This window comes from Oncorhynchus clarkii, chromosome 4 (assembly GCF_045791955.1).
Source record: "Oncorhynchus clarkii lewisi isolate Uvic-CL-2024 chromosome 4, UVic_Ocla_1.0, whole genome shotgun sequence".
NCBI lineage: Eukaryota > Metazoa > Chordata > Actinopteri > Salmoniformes > Salmonidae > Oncorhynchus > Oncorhynchus clarkii.
In genome coordinates this window covers 3,053,739-3,071,238 of record NC_092150.1, presented here as the reverse complement: position 1 = coordinate 3,071,238, position 17,500 = coordinate 3,053,739, and the positions used below count along the sequence as shown (strand labels likewise).

The following is a 17,500-nucleotide window of genomic DNA, read 5'->3' as shown; positions in this document are numbered from 1 at the left end:
TTGATCAGAGCTCTCCATTCTCACCAGCTCCTCTGCTCTCTCTCAATTCAAATCAATTCAAAGGCTTTTTGTTGTTGTTGCAAAAACATGTTTATAAAGCAAGTAAGGTAATCTAAGGGAAATATGTGTCTCTAATATGGTCATACATTTGGCAGGAGGTTAGGAAGTGCAGCTCAGTTTCCAACTCATTTTGTGGGCAGTGTTGCACATAGCCTGTCTTCTCTTGAGAGCCAGGTCTGCCTACGGCGGCCTTTCTCAATAGCGAGGCTATGCTCACTGAGTCTGTACATAGTCAAAGCTTTCCTTAAGTTTGTGTCAGTCACAGTGGTCAGGTATTCTGCCGCTGTGTACTCTCTGTTTAGAGCCAAATAGCATCCAAGTTTGTTCTGTCTTTTGGTAAATTATTTCCAATGTGTTAAGTAATTATCTTTTTGTTTCCTCATGATTTGGTTGGGTCTAATTGTGCTGCTGTCCTGGGGCTCTTGGGGTGTCAGGTAGCCTAGTGGTTAAAGCGTTGGACCAGTAACCGAAAGGAATCCCCGAGCTGATAAGGTAAAATAAAATGTACTTAGTTAATCCACTGTTCCTAGGCCCGTCATTGAAAATAAGAGTATGTTCTTAATTAACTGACTTGCCTAGGTAAATAAAGGTTCTGTTTGTGAAGGACCAGCTTGCTTAGGGGACTGTTCTCCAGGTGATGGCTTTGTTATGGAAGGTTTGGGAATCGCTTCCTTTTAGGTGGTTATAGAATTTAACGGCTCTTTTCTGGATTTTGATAATTAGTGGGTATCGGCCTAATTCTGCTCTGCATGCATTATTTGGTGTTTTACGTTGTACACGGAGGATATTTTTGCAGAATTCGGCAAGCAGAGTCTCAATTTGGTGTTTGTCCCATTTTATGAAATCTTGGTTGGTGAGCGGACCCCAGACCTCACAACCATAAAGGGCAATGGGCTCTATGACTGATTCAAGTATTTTTAGCCAAATCCTAATTGGTATGTTGAATTTTATGTGCCTTTTGATGGCATAGAATGCCCTTCTTGCCTTGTCTCTCAGCTCATTCACAGCTTTGTGGAAGTTACCTGTGGCGCTGATGTTTAGGCCGAGGTATGTATAGTTTTTTGTGTGCTCTAGGGCAACGGTGTCTAGATTGAATTTGTATTTGTGGTCCTGGCAAATGGACCTTTTTGGAACACCATTATTTTGGTCTTACTGAGATTGCAGTGACTACACGCTCCTCTCCTCTGTCCTGCAGTGACTACACGCTCCTCTCCTCTCCCCTGCAGTGACTACACACTCCTCTCCTCTGTCCTGCAGTGACTACACACTCCTCTCCTCTGTCCTGCAATGACTACACGCTCCTCTCCTCTCCCCTGCAGTGACTACACACTCCTCTCCTCTGTCCTGCAGTGACTACACACTCCTCTCCTCTGTCCTGCAGTGACTACACGCTCCTCTCCTCTCCCCTGCAGTGACTACACACTCCTCTCCTCTGTCCTGCAGTGACTGCACGCTCCTCTCCTCTCCCCTGCAGTGACTACACACTCCTCTCCTCTGTCCTGCAGTGACTACACGCTCCTCTCCTCTGTCCTGCAGTGACTACACACTCCTCTCCTCTGTCCTGCAGTGACTGCACGCTCCTCTCCTCTCCCCTGCAGTGACTACACACTCCTCTCCTCTGTCCTGCAGTGACTACACGCTCCTCTCCTCTGTCCTGCAGTGACTACACGCTCCTCTCCTCTGTCCTGCAGTGACTACACGCTCCTCTCCTGTCCTGCAGTGACTACACGCTCCTCTCCCCTGTCCTGCAGTGACTAGACGCTCCTCTCCCCTGCAGTGACTAGACGCTCCTCTCCCCTGCAGTGACTAGACGCTCCTCTCCCCTGCAGTGACTAGATGCTCCTCTCCTCTCCCCTGCAGTGATTAGACGCTCCTCTCCCCTGCAGCGACTAGATGCTCCTCTCCCCTGCAGCGACTAGACGCTCCTCTCCCCTGCAGTGTCTAGACGCTCCTCTCCCCAAACTTCTGACCCACTGGGAATGTGATGAAAGAAATACAAGCTGAAATAAATCATTCTCTCTACTATTATTCTGACATTTCACATTTTTAAAATAAAGGGGTGATCCTAACTGACCTAAAACAGGGAATTTTTACTAGGATTAAATGTCAGGAATTGTGAAAAACTGAGTTTAAATGTATTTGGGGAAAGGTGTATGTAAACTTCAGACATCAACTGTATGCTGAGGTCACCAGTCCCCCCTTGGCTTTTTCTCACTGACCTAAATTGATAACTTTAAATACGCTGAAGAACTTGTCTTTAAAGCCCAGGTTCTGTGGCTGTGCTTTGTTACTTGATAAAGGGGAAGCAGCCCGTCCTCAGCATCTGGTAGTTGGCTCCCTGTATCGCCCAGTGAAGTTGAACCGTCCAAAACTGGTCGTTGGTTGAAGGCGTTGCTGCAGGAAGCAGCCTGTCCTTTCTTCCATTGTGCCTCGGGGCAACAGGGAAACTTTGAGGAAGATGTGGTGTATCGGAAACAGGGTAACTTTGAGGAAGATGTGGTGTATCGGAAACAGGGCAACTTTGAGGAAGATGTGGTGTATCGGAAACAGGGAAACTTTGAGGAAGATGTGGTGTATCGGAAACAGGACAACTTTGGGGAAGATGTGGTGTATCGGAAACAGGGAAACTTAGAGGACGATGTGGTGTATCGGAAACAGGGCAACTTTGAGGAAGATGTGGTGTATCGGAAACAGGGCAACTTTGAGGAAGATGTGGTGTTTCGGAAACAGGGAAACTTTGAGGAAGATGTGGTGTATCGGAAACAGGGAAACTTTGAGGAAGATGTGGTGTATCGGAAACAAGACAACTTTGAGGAAGATGTGGTGTATCGGAAACAGGGCAACTTTGAGGAAGATGTGGTGTATCGGAAACAGGGAAACTTTGAGGAAGATGTGGTGTATCGGAAACAGGACAACTTTGAGGAAGATGTGGTGTATCGGAAACAGGGCAACTTTGAGGAAGATGTGGTGTATCGGAAACAGGACAACTTTGAGGGAGATGTGGTGTATCGGAAACAGGGCAACTTTGAGGAAGATGTGGTGTATCGGAAACAGGGCAACTTTGAGGAAGATGTGGTGTATCGGAAACAGGGCAACTTTGAGGAAGATGTGGTGTATCGGAAACAGGGCAACTTTGAGGAAGATGTGGTGTATACACCGGGGTACTTCTGTCACGCTATGGATCACAGCTATTAACTAGCTAGCTAGCTTATGGCACCTGCATAATATTAGGCCCACCAAGCTAGCGCTAGTTAGCAAGCTAGCTTGTCAACACAGGAAAATGAGCCTAACAAGTCTGTGTATTATCGTACTTGGCCAACGGTCTCCTCTGAAGAGAAAGACATCGCTGCTCGATAGAGTCTCGTGTCCGTTCTGTCAGAGTTTGGAAACCTTGTGTTTTTTGTCGATCAACTTTCAACTCAAGGTGCTAACCTATCCGGGATCCTCTGACCCTCCTCCTAACGCCTCGATCAGACCGACGGCTTTTTTGTAACCAACGCTGAATGATAAATCCTGCAGTCAAACTGTTTTTCACGATGTAATCCAACATGTTTAATGGATAGGTGTTCAACATTCAACTTCTGCTGCTATTTCTGTTTCTAAGGTCAGTTTTTTGATAAATGACTCTCTACATTAAATGCATATTTGAATCTATAATAAAGAATTTTTAAAAATGTTTTTAGCTCTAAATACAACTTGTTCCCTGATTGTGTTTAGGTTACAGTTCGAACAATCACACAATAACAGAGTTCACAGCTGTCCAAGGATATAATAATGTATTTGTCCCTAGTAAGTATGATAAACTCTATGAAATACATATAGAAATAGATAATAGGGTTTGAAATGATCAGGTGGAATAATTGGCATTGATCTGATCAAAACGGTCGCATTTCTTCCGTTAAAGTGACTAAGTCATCCTAGTAGTGTGTGTGTGTGGGAGGGGAGGGGGGGGGGTCAGTCCAGTTTAGTCCGGACAGCGACAGCAGCAGTCTTCTCTTCTTCCTCGGTCACCTGGGCTTTATTCTGGACGGTCATTCCCAAAACCTCTTCTATGTCTCTAATCAGGTCCTGCAGGTAAACACAAAGGAACAGGCTTTACAGTTCACGAACAAACACGCTGTCTACAACTGTAGACGCTCACAACTCAGGGGTCCATTTCAATTCCAGTCAGTTCAGAAAGTAAAGCAACATTCCAATTCCAGTCAGTTCAGAAAGTAAAGCAACATTCCAATTCCAGTCAGTTCAGAAAGTAAAGCAACATTCCAATTCCAGTCAGTTCAGAAAGTAAAGCAACATTCCAATTCCAGCCAGTTCAGAAAGTAAAGCAACATTCCAATTCCAGCCAGTTCAGAAAGTAAAGCAACATTCCAATTCCAGTCAGTTCAGAAAGTAAAGCAACATTCCAATTCCAGTCAGTTCAGAAAGTAAAGCAACATTCCAATTCCAGTCAGTTCAGAAAGTAAAGCAACATTTCAATTCCAGTCAGTTCAGAGAGTAAAGCAACATTCCAATTCCAGTCAGTTCAGAAAGTAAAGCAACATTCCAATTCCAGTCAGTTCAGAAAGTAAAGCAACATTCCAATTCCAGTCAGTTCAGAAAGTAAAGCAACATTCCAATTCCAGTCAGTTCAGAAAGTAAAGCAACATTCCAATTCCAGTCAGTTCAGAAAGTAAAGCAACATTCCAATTCCAGCCAGTTCAGAAAGTAAAGCAACATTCCAATTCCAGCCAGTTCAGAAAGTAAAGCAACATTCCAATTCCAGTCAGTTCAGAAAGTAAAGCAACATTCCAATTCCAGTCAGTTCAGAAAGTAAAGCAACATTCCAATTCCAGTCAGTTCAGAAAGTAAAGCAACATTTCAATTCCAGTCAGTTCAGAGAGTAAAGCAACATTCCAATTCCAGTCAGTTCAGAAAGTAAAGCAACATTCCAATTCCAGTCAGTTCAGAAAGTAAAGCAACATTCCAATTCCAGTCAGTTCAGAAAGTAAAGCAACATTCCAATTCCAGTCAGTTCAGAAAGTAAAGCAACATTCCAATTCCAGTCAGTTCAGAAAGTAAAGCAACATTCCAATTCCAGTCAGTTCAGAAAGTAAAGCAACATTCCAATTCCAGTCAGTTCAGAAAGTAAAGCAACATTCCAATTCCAGTCAGTTCAGAAAGTAAAGCAACATTCCAATTCCACATGTTCCTTATTGAAAAGCATTGAATAAGTTCTGCAATGCACTTCCTGAACCACTAATAAATTGTTCATCAAGTCACAATACGGCGCTAATATCACACGTCGGCTGCAAACTGTGAGGTTGTTGCAGCTCATTTAACAGTGCACCTTAAAGTTAGTCTCTCCCTGCATGTTGGGAGCTGATATCACACGTCGGCTGTAAACTGTGAGGTTGTTACAGCTCATTTAACAGTGCACCTTAAAGTTAGTCTCTCCCTGCATGTTGGGAGCTGATATCACATGTCAGCTGCAAACTTATCTGTGAGGTTGTTATAGCTCATTTAACAGTGTACCTTAAAGTTAGTCTCTCCCTGCATGTTGGGAGCTGATATCTCCTGATGGATGACGGACAGGTTACGAGCGAAGGTCATCAGGGCTCCCTGGAGGTCGTCACCGACGGTTCTGTTAACGACACAATGGACAAAACCCACTTCACTAACGATCGCCAGCGCGGACAATCACACCAATCACCGCGTTCGGCTTGTCGTTTTCAAGTTGTATTAGTCGTATGTGTATGTTGGGATACACATGGTAGACACTGTTTTCAAGTTGTATTAGTCGTATGTATGTTGGGATACACATGGTAGACACTGTTTTCAAGTTGTATTAGTCGTATGTATGTTGGGATACACATGGTAGACACTGTTTTCAAGTTGTATTAGTCGTATGTATGTTGGGATACACATGGTAGACACTGTTTTCAAGTTGTATTAGTCGTATGTATGTTGGGATACACATGGTAGACACTGTTTTCAAGTTGTATTAGTCGTATGTATGTTGGGATACACATGGTAGACACTGTTTTCAAGTTGTATTAGTCGTATGTATGTTGGGATACACATGGTAGACACTGTTTTCAAGTTGTATTAGTCGTATGTATGTTGGGATACACATGGTAGACACTGTTTTCAAGTTGTATTAGTCGTATGTATGTTGGGATACACATGGTAGACACTGTTTTCAAGTTGTATTAGTCGTATGTATGTTGGGATACACATGGTAGACACTGTTTTCAAGTTGTATTAGTCGTATGTATGTTGGGATACACATGGTACACTGTTTTCAAGTTGTATTAGTCGTATGTATGTTGGGATACACATGGTAGACACTGTTTTCAAGTTGTATTAGTCGTATGTATGTTGGGATACACATGGTAGACACTGTTTTCAAGTTGTATTAGTCGTATGTATGTTGGGATACACATGGTAGACACTGTCCAACGAAATGCTTAGCGGCAGATTCCTTCTGGACAATACAACAACAATAAGAACTCATATAAGAAAAGATTACCAACGTAAAGTAAACGTCTCAGCAGAATCGAAGAAACATTTTTTATCAGCAGTATAATACAGGAAGACATTTATGTACATTTTGGTTTTGGAGAAGGAGGGATTGGGAGGGGGAGGGGGGGTAAGTATTATTGACTGTATGTTTTGTTTATTCCATGTGTAACTATGTTGTTGTTGTTTGTGTCACACTGCTGTGCTTTATCTTGGCCAGGTCGCAGTTGTAAATGGTAACTTGTTCTCAACTGGCCTACCTGGTTAAATAAATGTGTTCTCAACTGGTCTACCTGGCTAAAAAAAGGTGTTCTCAACTGGCCTACCTGGTTAAAAAAAGGTGTTCTCAACTAGCCTACCTGGTTAAATAAAGGTGTTCTCAACTGGCCTACCTGGTTAAATAAAGGTGCTCTCAACTGGCCTACCTGGTTAAATAAAGGTGTTCTCAACTGGCCTACCTGGTTAAATAAAGGTGTTCTCAACTGGCCTACCTGTTTAAATAAAGGTGTTCTCAACTGGCCTACCTGGTTAAATAAAGGTGTTCTCAACTGGCCTACCTGGTTAAATAAAGGTGTTCTCAACTGGCCTACCTGGTTAAATAAAGGTGAAATTAAAATAATTAAAATAAAAAAATAAAAGTGTATAAACTGAGCAATATTTAGCAATCATAATAAGAGTCTGGTAACAGCATTTTTGATGTGTGTGTGTGTGTGTGTGTGTGTGTGTGTGTGTGTGTGTGTGTGTGTGTGTGTGTGTGTGTGTGTGTGTGTCTGTGAGTAAGTTGAGTGCAGGTGGTCAGTCCTGTTCAAGTGTTCAGCAGTCTGATGCGACCCGTCAGGCTCTCGATGGTGCAGCTGTAGAACATATATTGAGGATCTGGGACCCATGCCAAATATTTTCAGTCTCCTGAGGGGGATGAGGCGTTGTCGTGCCCTCTTCACAACCGTGTTGGGTGTGTTTGTTAGGTTGTTGGTAATGTGGACACCAAGGAACTTGAAGCTCTCGACCCGCTCCACAACAGCCTCGTCTATGTGAATGGGGGAGTGGCTCGGCCCTCCGTTTCCTGTAGTCCCCAATAATTTCCTTTGTCTTCCTGACGTTGATGGAGAGGTTGTTGTCCTGACACCACACTGCCAGTTCTCTGACCTCCTCCCTATAGGCTGTCTCATCGTTGTCGGTGATCAGGCCTACTACCACTGTTGTGTCATCAGCAAACTTAATGATGGTGTTGGAGTCGTGCCTGGCTGTGCAGTCATGTGTGAACAGGGAGTACAGGAGGGGGGCACACACCCTTGAGCAGCCCCAGTGTTGAGGATCAGCGTGGCAGATTTGTTATTTATTTATTTATTTATTATTTCACCTTTATTTAACCAGGTAGGCTAGTTGAGAACAAGTTCTCATTTACAAGTGCGACCTGGCCAAGATAAAGCATAGCAGTGTGAACAGACAACAACACAGAGTTACACATGGAGTAAACAATAAACAAGTCAATAACACAGTAGGAAAAAAAAGAGTCTATATACAATGTGTGCAAAAGGCATGAGGAGGTAGGCGAATAATTACAATTTAACAGATTAACACTGGAGTGATAAATGATCAGATGGTCATGTGCAGGTAGAGATATTGGTGTGCAAAAGAGCAGAAAAGTAAATAAATAAAAACAGTATGGGGATGAGGTAGGTGAAATTGGGTGGGCTATTTACCGATGGACTATGTACTGCTGCAGCGATCGGTTAGCTGCTCAGATAGCAGATGTTTGAAGTTGGTGAGGGAGATAAAAGTCTCCAACTTCAGCGATTTTTGCAATTCGTTCCAGTCACAGGCAGCAGAGAACTGGAAGGAAAGGCGGCCAAATGAGGTGTTGGCTTTAGGGATGATCAGTGAGATACACCTGCTGGAGCGCGTGCTACGGATGGGTGTTGCCATCGTGACTAGTGAACTGAGATAAGGCGGAGCTTTACCTAGCATGGACTTGTAGATGACCTGGAGCCAGTGGGTCTGGCAAAGAATATGTAGCGAGGGCCAGCCGACTAGAGCATACAGGTCGCAGTGGTGGGTGGTATGAGGTGCTTTAGTAACAAAGCGGATGGCACCGTGATAAACTGCATCCAGTTTGCTGAGTAGAGTATTGGAAGCCATTTTGTAGATGACATCGCCGAAGTTGAGGATCAGTAGGATAGTCAGTTTTACTAGGGGAAGTTTGGCGGCGTAAGTGAAGGAGGCTTTGTTGCGAAATAGAAAGACGATTCTAGATTTGATTTTGGATTGGAGATGTTTGACATGAATCTGGAAGGAGAGTTTACAGTCTAGCCAGACACCTAGGTACTTATAGATGTCCACATATTCTAGGTCGGAACCATCCAGGGTGCAGGCAGCGAACGGTTGAAAAGCATGCATTTGGTCTTACTAGTGTTTAAGAGCAGTTGGAGGCCACGGAAGGAGTGTTGTATGGCATTGAAGCTCGTTTGGAGGTTAGATAGCACAGTGTCCAAGGAAGGGCCAGAAGTATACAGAATGGTGTCATCTGCGTAGAGGTGGATCAGGGAATCGCCCGCAGCATGAGAAACATCATTGATATATACAGAGAAAGGAGTCGGCCCGAGAATTTAACCCTGAGGCACCACCATACAGAGGACAGAGGACCGGACAACATGCCCTCCGAGATGACACACTGAAATCTGTCTGCAAAGTAGTTGGAGAACCAGGCAAGGCAGTCATTAGAAAAACCGAGGCTACTGTGTCTGCCGATAAGAATATAGTGATTGACAGAGTCGAAAGCCTTGGCCAGGTCGATGAAGACGGCTGCACAGTACTGTCTTTTATCGATGGCGGTTATGATATCATTTAGTACCTTTAGCGTGGCTGAGGATCACCCGTGACCGGCTCGGAAACCAGATTGCACAGCGGAGAAGGTACGGTGGGATTCGAGATGGTCAGTGATCTGTTTGTTGACTTGGCTTTCGAAGACCTTCGATAGGCAGGGCAGGATGGATATAGGTCTGTAACAGTTTGGGTCCAGGGTGTCCCCCCCCTTTGAAGAGGGGAATGACCGCGGCAGCTTTCTAGTCCTTGGGGATCTCAAAAGATATGAAAGAGAGGTTGAACAGGCTAGTAATAGGGGTTGCGACAATGGCGGCGGATAGTTTCAGAAATAGAGGGTCCAGATTGTCAAGCCCAGCTGATTTGTACGGGTCCGGGTTTTGCAGCTCTTTCAGAACATCTGCTATCTGGATTTGGGTAAAGGAGAAGCTGGGGAGGCTTGGGCGAGTAGCTGCAGGGGGGGTGAAGCTGTTGGCCGAGGTTGGAGTAGCCAGGAGGAAGGCATGGCCAGCCGTTGAGAAATGCTTGTTGAAGTTGTGTTGTTGACTACCCTTACCACCTGGGGGCGGCCAGTCAGGAAGTCCAGGATCCAGTTGCAGAGGGAGGTGTTTAATCCCAGGGTCCTTAGCTTAGTGATGAGCTTTGAGGGCACTATGGTGTTGAACACTGAGCTATAGTTAATGAACAGCATTCTCACATTGGTATTCCTTTTGTCCAGGTGGGTGAGGGCTAGTCATACCTTCAAACCGACCTTGTGCCATCCTTGGGAAACGGTAATACCGGCACTGAACACAAGGGGCGCTATTTTGTAACCCCACTGAGCCTCTGTAATTCGATTGTTAGCAATGCTAACAAGTACATGTATAATCTCATAGCGAATGCTAGCTAAATGCTAACGAGCTCTTGCAGGACAGTTATAAAAGTAACTCACAGCTTGCTGCACGCACAAAACAAATGATAGCCAGGAGGGTATTCTCTGCTGTTATCAAGAGGAGCTTGATTTTGCAAGAAGCTAACCACTTATCTAGATAGATAACTAGCTACTGAGTTAGCTAACCAATGTACAACTGCAGAGCATATAGCACATTTAAGACCATTAAATAATAAGACACTGTATCTAGCTGGCAAACATTTAGTTGTGAATTCCATACTGTCGCTATACTCCAAAAGTGTTCTCTGTACCTGTAGGAGAACCGTAAAAAAAAATAAAAAAAAAATGTATTTATTGAATATCCGAAACATATAATATACTTGCAGTGAAACCCCTCAACGACTACATCATACCAGGCATCCAACAGACTCACATTCAGAGCGACACACAGAAGCATCCAGGGTCATTGTCCTGCTCAAGGGCCTGTTGACAGATCTCCCACCAGGCCAAAAAACGTGAACCCGAACCCTCCAAGATCCCCCCACAGTTCCCCAATAGCTGTCCCTCAACCATTCGAGACCCCTCCCAAATGTGAAAAATACAATTAATTATATTCCCCACCCCCAACAACCCCCCAATGCACCAACAACCAAGAGAATGAACCCCCACCCCCAAGAACCCCCCAATGCACCAACAACCAAGAGAATGAACCCCACCCCCAAGAACCCCCCAATGCACCAACAACCAAGAGAATGAACCCCACCCCCAAGAACCCCCCAATGCACCAACAACCAAGAGAATGGACCCCCACCCCCAAGAACCCCCCAATGCACCAACAACCAAGAGAATGGACCCCCATCCCCAAGAACCCCCCAATGCACCAACAACCAAGAGAATGAACCCCACCCCCAAGAACCCCCCAATGCACCAACAACCAAGAGAATGAACCCCACCCCCAAGAACCCCCCAATGCACCAACAACCAAGAGAATGAACCCCACCCCCAAGAACCCCCCAATGCACCAACAACCAAGAGAATGAACCCCCACCCCCAAGAACCCCCCAATGTACCAACAACCAAGAGAATGAACCCCCACCCCCAAGAACCCCCCAATGCACCAACAACCAAGAGAATGAACCCCCACCCCCAAGAACCCCCCAATGCACCAACAACCAAGAGAATGAACCCCACCCCCAAGAACCCCCCAATGCACCAACAACCAAGAGAATGAAACCTACCCCCAAGAACCCCCCAATGTACCAACAACCAAGATAATGAACCCCACCCCCAAGAACCCCCCAATGCACCAACAACCAAGAGAATGAACCCCACCCCCAAGAACCCCCCAATGCACCAACAACCAAGAGAATGGACCCCCACCCCCAAGAACCCCCCAATGCACCAACAACCAAGAGAATGGAACTGAAGAGAAAAAAGGAAAAGACAGAAGAAAACAGCAAAACAACAACATTTAAAACAAAGGACATCAAGGACAACTGAGATCATAACAGCAATGCCAACTGTATATGTTTGTGTGCATGTCTGGCACTATTACATGTATATGTGTGTGTTCTTGCATGTGTTTATTTGAATGAGAGTGTGTGTATATGCATGTGTACAAACACCTGCACGGCATCAGCCTCAGGCAAACCGACATTAGTTGTAAAAACACACTGTCCCTCAAAACACACTGTCCCTCAAAACACACTGTCCCTCAAAACACACTGCCCCTCAAAACACACTGCCCCTCAAAACACACTGTCCCTCAAAACACACTTCCCCTCAAAACACACTGTCCCTCAAAACACACTGTCCCTCAAAACACACTGTCCCTCAAAACACACTGCCCCTCAAAACACACTGTCCCTCAAAACACACTGTCCCTCAAAACACACTGCCCCTCAAAACACACTGTCCCTCAAAACACACTGTCCCTCAAAACACACTGCCCCTCAAAACACACTGCCCCTCAAAACACACTGCCCCTCAAAACACACTGTCCCTCAAAACACACTGTCCCTCAAAACACACTGCCCCTCAAAACACACTGTCCCTCAAAACACACTGTCCCTCAAAACACACTGCCCCTCAAAACACACTGCCCCTCAAAACACACTGTCCCTCAAAACACACTGCCCCTCAAAACACACTGTCCCTCAAAACACACTGTCCCTCAAAACACACTGCCCCTCAGAGTCATTCAAATGTACTTTTTATTATGTTTTATTTTGCTTTTATTTATTTACTTTTATCTTTGACCATCATTCTATCTCTCACACAGCAACTCCACTCCCACTTGTCTCCAATTCCACATACCAGCCCTCTGCTTCCCTCAGCCCATCCCATCTATCTCTGCTGGCCACCCTCAGCCCATCCCATCTATCTCTGCTGGTCACCCTCAGCCCATCCCATCTATCTCTGCTGGTCACCCTCAGCCCATCCCATCTATCTCTGCTGGTCACCCTCAGCCCATTCCATCTATCTCTGCTGGATACCCTTAGCCCATCCCACATATCTCTGCTGGACACCCTCAGCCCATCCCATCTATCTCTGCTGGTCACCCTCAGCCCATCCCATCTATCTCTGCTGGTCACCCTCAGCCCATCCCATCTATCTCTGCTGGTCACCCTCAGCCCATTCCATCTATCTCTGCTGGATACCCTTAGCCCATCCCACATATCTCTGCTGGACACCCTCAGCCCATCCCATCTATCTCTGCTGGTCACCCTCAGCCCATTCCATCTATCTCTGCTGGTCACCCTCAGCCCATCCCATCTATCTCTGCTGGACACCCTCAGCCCATCCCATCTACCACTTCAGGTTTCTATGCAACACATATCTTTCGACTATGCTGTGATGTTTAACGTACAATTTCAATCTATCTAATCGAATAGAATCCACCGATTGATAGTTGAAGATAAATCATTTTACTAAGAGTATTAGTATATTAGTAATTGACTGGCCCGGTCTCTCCAGATCTCCCAACAATACTATTTCTAGGGATTGGTTCCAGGTAGAACCCTTCTTGGGTGAGGGCGGGGGAGTATCCGCGGGACGGTTGTGGTGGGCCGGTTTGGGTTCAAGTCCACTCCAGGGACGTTTTTAGACCAAGTCCATCCCTGCCTACAGTCACCAGATACTGTTGGGTCGTCAGCGGTGTGTGTGTGTGTGTGTGTGTGTGTGTGTGTGTGTGTGTGTGTGTGTGTGTGTGTGTGTGTCGTAGCTAAATGAGCTACTTCAGCTGAGTTGATCCCCAGTCGTTGGGGAGAGATTGTGGTGTACAGACAAAGAGTTCGACAGCAGTAGCATGTAAGCCACAGGATTGGTGTGATTAGATTACAGTATCTTCAATAACCCCATTCCATACAAACTGCTGAGGATTTACTAAACCAAAAGGGACATGCTGATCCTTTGAAGGAATGCGGACCAAAAGGGACATGCTAATCCTTTGAAGGAATGCGGACCAAAAGGGACATGCTGATCCTTTGAAGGAATGCGGACCAAAAGGGACATGCTGATCCTTTGAAGGAATGCGGACCAAAAGGGACATGCTGATCCTTTGAAGGAATGCGGACCAAAAGGGACATGCTGATCCTTTGAAGGAATGCGGACCAAAAGGGACATGCTGATCCTTTGAAGGAATGCGGACCAAAAGGGACATGCTGATCCTTTGAAGGAATGCGGACCAAAAGGGACATGCTGATCCTTTGAAGGAATACGGACCAAAAGGGACATGCTGATCCTTTGAAGGAATGCGGACCAAAAGGGACATGCTGATCCTTTGAAGGAATGCGGACCAAAAGGGACATGCTGATCCTTTGAAGGAATGCGGACCAAAAGGGACATGCTGATCCTTTGAAGGAATGCGGACCAAAAGGGACATGCTGATCCTTTGAAGGAATGCGGACCAAAAGGGACATGCTGATCCTTTGAAGGAATGCGGACCAAAAGGGACATGCTGATCCTTTGAAGGAATGCGGACCAAAAGGGACATGCTAATCCTTTGAAGGAATGCGGTGTGTCTTCAGCACTCTCCTATTCAGTTAAAACTCTCGGTTCTCTCTCATTCATTTTAACAGAACAGGTTAAAGTGAACCCAAAAGGCCTTTTGTGTGTTTAGTGTGTGTTTAGTGTGTGTTTAGTGTGTGTTTAGTGTGTGTTTAGTGTGTGTTTAGTGTGTGTTTAGTGTGTGTTAGTGTGTGTTTAGTGTGTGTTAGTGTGTGTTCAGTGTGTTTAGTGTGTTTAGTGTGTGTTTAGTGTGTGTTTAGTGTGTTTAGTGTGTTTAGCGTGTGTTTAGTGTGTTTAGTGTGTGTTTAGTGTGTGTTTAGTGTGTGTTAGTGTGTGTTTAGTGTGTGTTTAGTGTGTGTTTAGTGTGTTCATATGAAAGATACTCACACCATCCCCAGACTGTTTCGCTCACAGCTGTCATGGAGAACAAAGACCGTGCCTTGTTTTTCCTACAACACAGACGGTAATACACAGCGTATATTTAAACAAACGTGCTTCTACACCTGCATTGCTTGCTGTTTTGGGGGGGGGGTTTAGTCTGGGTTTCTGTACAGCACTTTGAGATATCAGCTGATGTAAGAAGGGCTTTATAAATACATGTGATTTGACATATTCATTTTTCTAACCTATCATTAAAACGTTAACTACAATTTTGTTTTTTACTTTAAAAAAAAAATTTGTTCACAGGTGCCGTCGTAAAAAAACAAACACCGACACTATATTGTTACTTGTCAGTGACAGGGTAGGACAGAGACGAGGCCGTACCTTGATGTCGAAGCCGATGCCTTGAGCCTTGCACATCTGGAAGAAGACACTATAGTGCACCATGGACAGGTTGGTGTGGAGCAGCCGGCTCCCCAGGACAGCATAGCGACTGGCCACCGCTGGGAGCTGGAGAGAGAACCATTACCACGACTGGTGCTACTGTACCATTATCACAATTATTAACAAAGAAATGAAGATGAAGCCACAGAGACAGAAGATGTAAAGAGATAGCAACATTTAAAAGGGAAATGACCTGCATTGAAAAAGGTTTAAAAGAGAAAACAGGAAGTATATAGCCTGGTGATTGTGGAAGAGGTAAACAGGAAGTATATATCCTGGTGATTGTGGAAGAGGTAAACAGGAAGTATATATCCTGGTGATTGTGGAAGAGGTAAACAGGAAGTATATATCCTGGTGATTGTGGAAGAGGTAAACAGGAAGTATATATCCTGGTGATTGTGGAAGAGGTAAACAGGAAGTATATAGCCTGGTGATTGTGGAAGAGGTAAACAGGAAGTATTTCGCCTGGTGATTGTGGAAGAGGTAAACAGGAAGTATATATCCTGGTGATTGTGGAAGAGGTAAACAGGAAGTATATATCCTGGTGATTGTGGAAGAGGTAAACAGGAAGTATTTCGCCTGGTGATTGTGGAAGAGGTAAACAGGAAGTATTTCGCCTGGTGATTGTGGAAGAGGTAAACAGGAAGTATATATCCTGGTGATTGTGGAAGAGGTAAACAGGAAGTATATATCCTGGTGATTGTGGAAGAGGTAAACAGGAAGTATATAGCCTGGTGATTGTGGAAGAGGTAAACAGGAAGTGTATAGCCTGGTGATTGTGGAAGAGGTAAACAGGAAGTATATATCCTGGTGATTGTGGAAGAGGTAAACAGGAAGTATTTTGCCTGGTGATTGTGGAAGAGGTAAACAGGAAGTATTTCGCCTGGTGATTGTGGAAGAGGTAAACAGGAAGTATATAGCCTGGTGATTGTGGAAGAGGTAAACAGGAAGTATATATCCTGGTGATTGTGGAAGAGGTAAACAGGAAGTATTTTGCCTGGTGATTGTGGAAGAGGTAAACAGGAAGTATATATCCTGGTGATTGTGGAAGAGGTAAACAGGAAGTATATATCCTGGTGATTGTGGAAGAGGTAAACAGGAAGTATATATCCTGGTGATTGTGGAAGAGGTAAACAGGAAGTATATAGCCTGGTGATTGTGGAAGAGGTAAACAGGAAGTATATATCCTGGTGATTGTGGAAGAGGTAAACAGGAAGTATATATCCTGGTGATTGTGGAAGAGGTAAACAGGAAGTATATATCCTGGTGATTGTGGAAGAGGTAAACAGGAAGTATATAGCCTGGTGATTGTGAAAGAGGTAAACAGGAAGTGTATAGCCTGGTGATTGTGGAAGAGGTAAACAGGAAGTATATATCCTGGTGATTGTGGAAGAGGTAAACAGGAAGTATTTTGCCTGGTGATTGTGGAAGAGGTAAACAGGAAGTATTTCGCCTGGTGATTGTGGAAGAGGTAAACAGGAAGTATATAGCCTGGTGATTGTGGAAGAGGTAAACAGGAAGTATATATCCTGGTGATTGTGGAAGAGGTAAACAGGAAGTATATAGCCTGGTGATTGTGGAAGAGGTAAACAGGAAGTATATAGCCTGGTGATTGTGGAAGAGGTAAACAGGAAGTATATATCCTGGTGATTGTGGAAGAGGTAAACAGGAAGTATATATCCTGGTGATTGTGGAAGAGGTAAACAGGAAGTATATATCCTGGTGATTGTGGAAGAGGTAAACAGGAAGTATATATCCTGGTGATTGTGGAAGAGGTAAATAGGAAGTATATATCCTGGTGATTGTGGAAGAGGTAAACAGGAAGTATTTCGCCTGGTGATTGTGGAAGAGGTAAACAGGAAGTATATAGCCTGGTGATTGTGGAAGTGGTAAACAGGAAGTATTTCGCCTGGTGATTGTGGAAGAGGTAAACAGGAAGTATTTCGCCTGGTGATTGTGGAAGAGGTAAACAGGAAGTATATAGCCTGGTGATTGTGGAAGAGGTAAACAGGAAGTATTTCGCCTGGTGATTGTGGAAGAGGTAAACAGGAAGTGTATAGCCTGGTGATTGTGGAAGAGGTAAACAGGAAGTATATAGCCTGGTGATTGTGGAAGAGGTAAACAGGAAGTATTTCGCCTGGTGATTGTGGAAGAGGTAAACAGGAAGTGTATAGCCTGGTGATTGTTTAAGAGGTAAACAGGAAGTATATAGCCTGGTGATTGTGGAAGAGGTAAACAGGAAGTATTTTGCCTGGTGATTGTGGAAGAGGTAAACAGGAAGTATATAGCCTGGTGATTGTGGAAGAGGTAAACAGGAAGTATATAGCCTGGTGATTGTGGAAGAGGTAAACAGGAAGTATATAGCCTGGTGGGCAGATGCTGTATTATTGCATTATAATTCCTATTTGGTTTTAAAGG

General features: G+C 44.7%; 1 protein-coding gene across 1 annotated transcript in view; it reads right to left on the bottom strand.

Annotated features, from left to right (window-relative positions):
- Nucleotides 1-4,014: 4,014 nt before the first annotated feature.
- LOC139407465 (IQ motif containing H) overlaps nucleotides 4,015-17,500 on the bottom strand; it is a 103,952-nt gene continuing 90,466 nt past the window's right edge. Inside the window, exons 22-25 of the mRNA XM_071151260.1 lie at nucleotides 15,023-15,148; nucleotides 14,645-14,706; nucleotides 5,572-5,680; nucleotides 4,015-4,128 (exon numbers count right to left, since the gene is read on the bottom strand). Of these exons, the coding sequence (XP_071007361.1) occupies nucleotides 4,015-4,128; nucleotides 5,572-5,680; nucleotides 14,645-14,706; nucleotides 15,023-15,148 (411 nt within the window). The remainder of the gene's footprint in view (nucleotides 4,129-5,571; nucleotides 5,681-14,644; nucleotides 14,707-15,022; nucleotides 15,149-17,500) is intronic.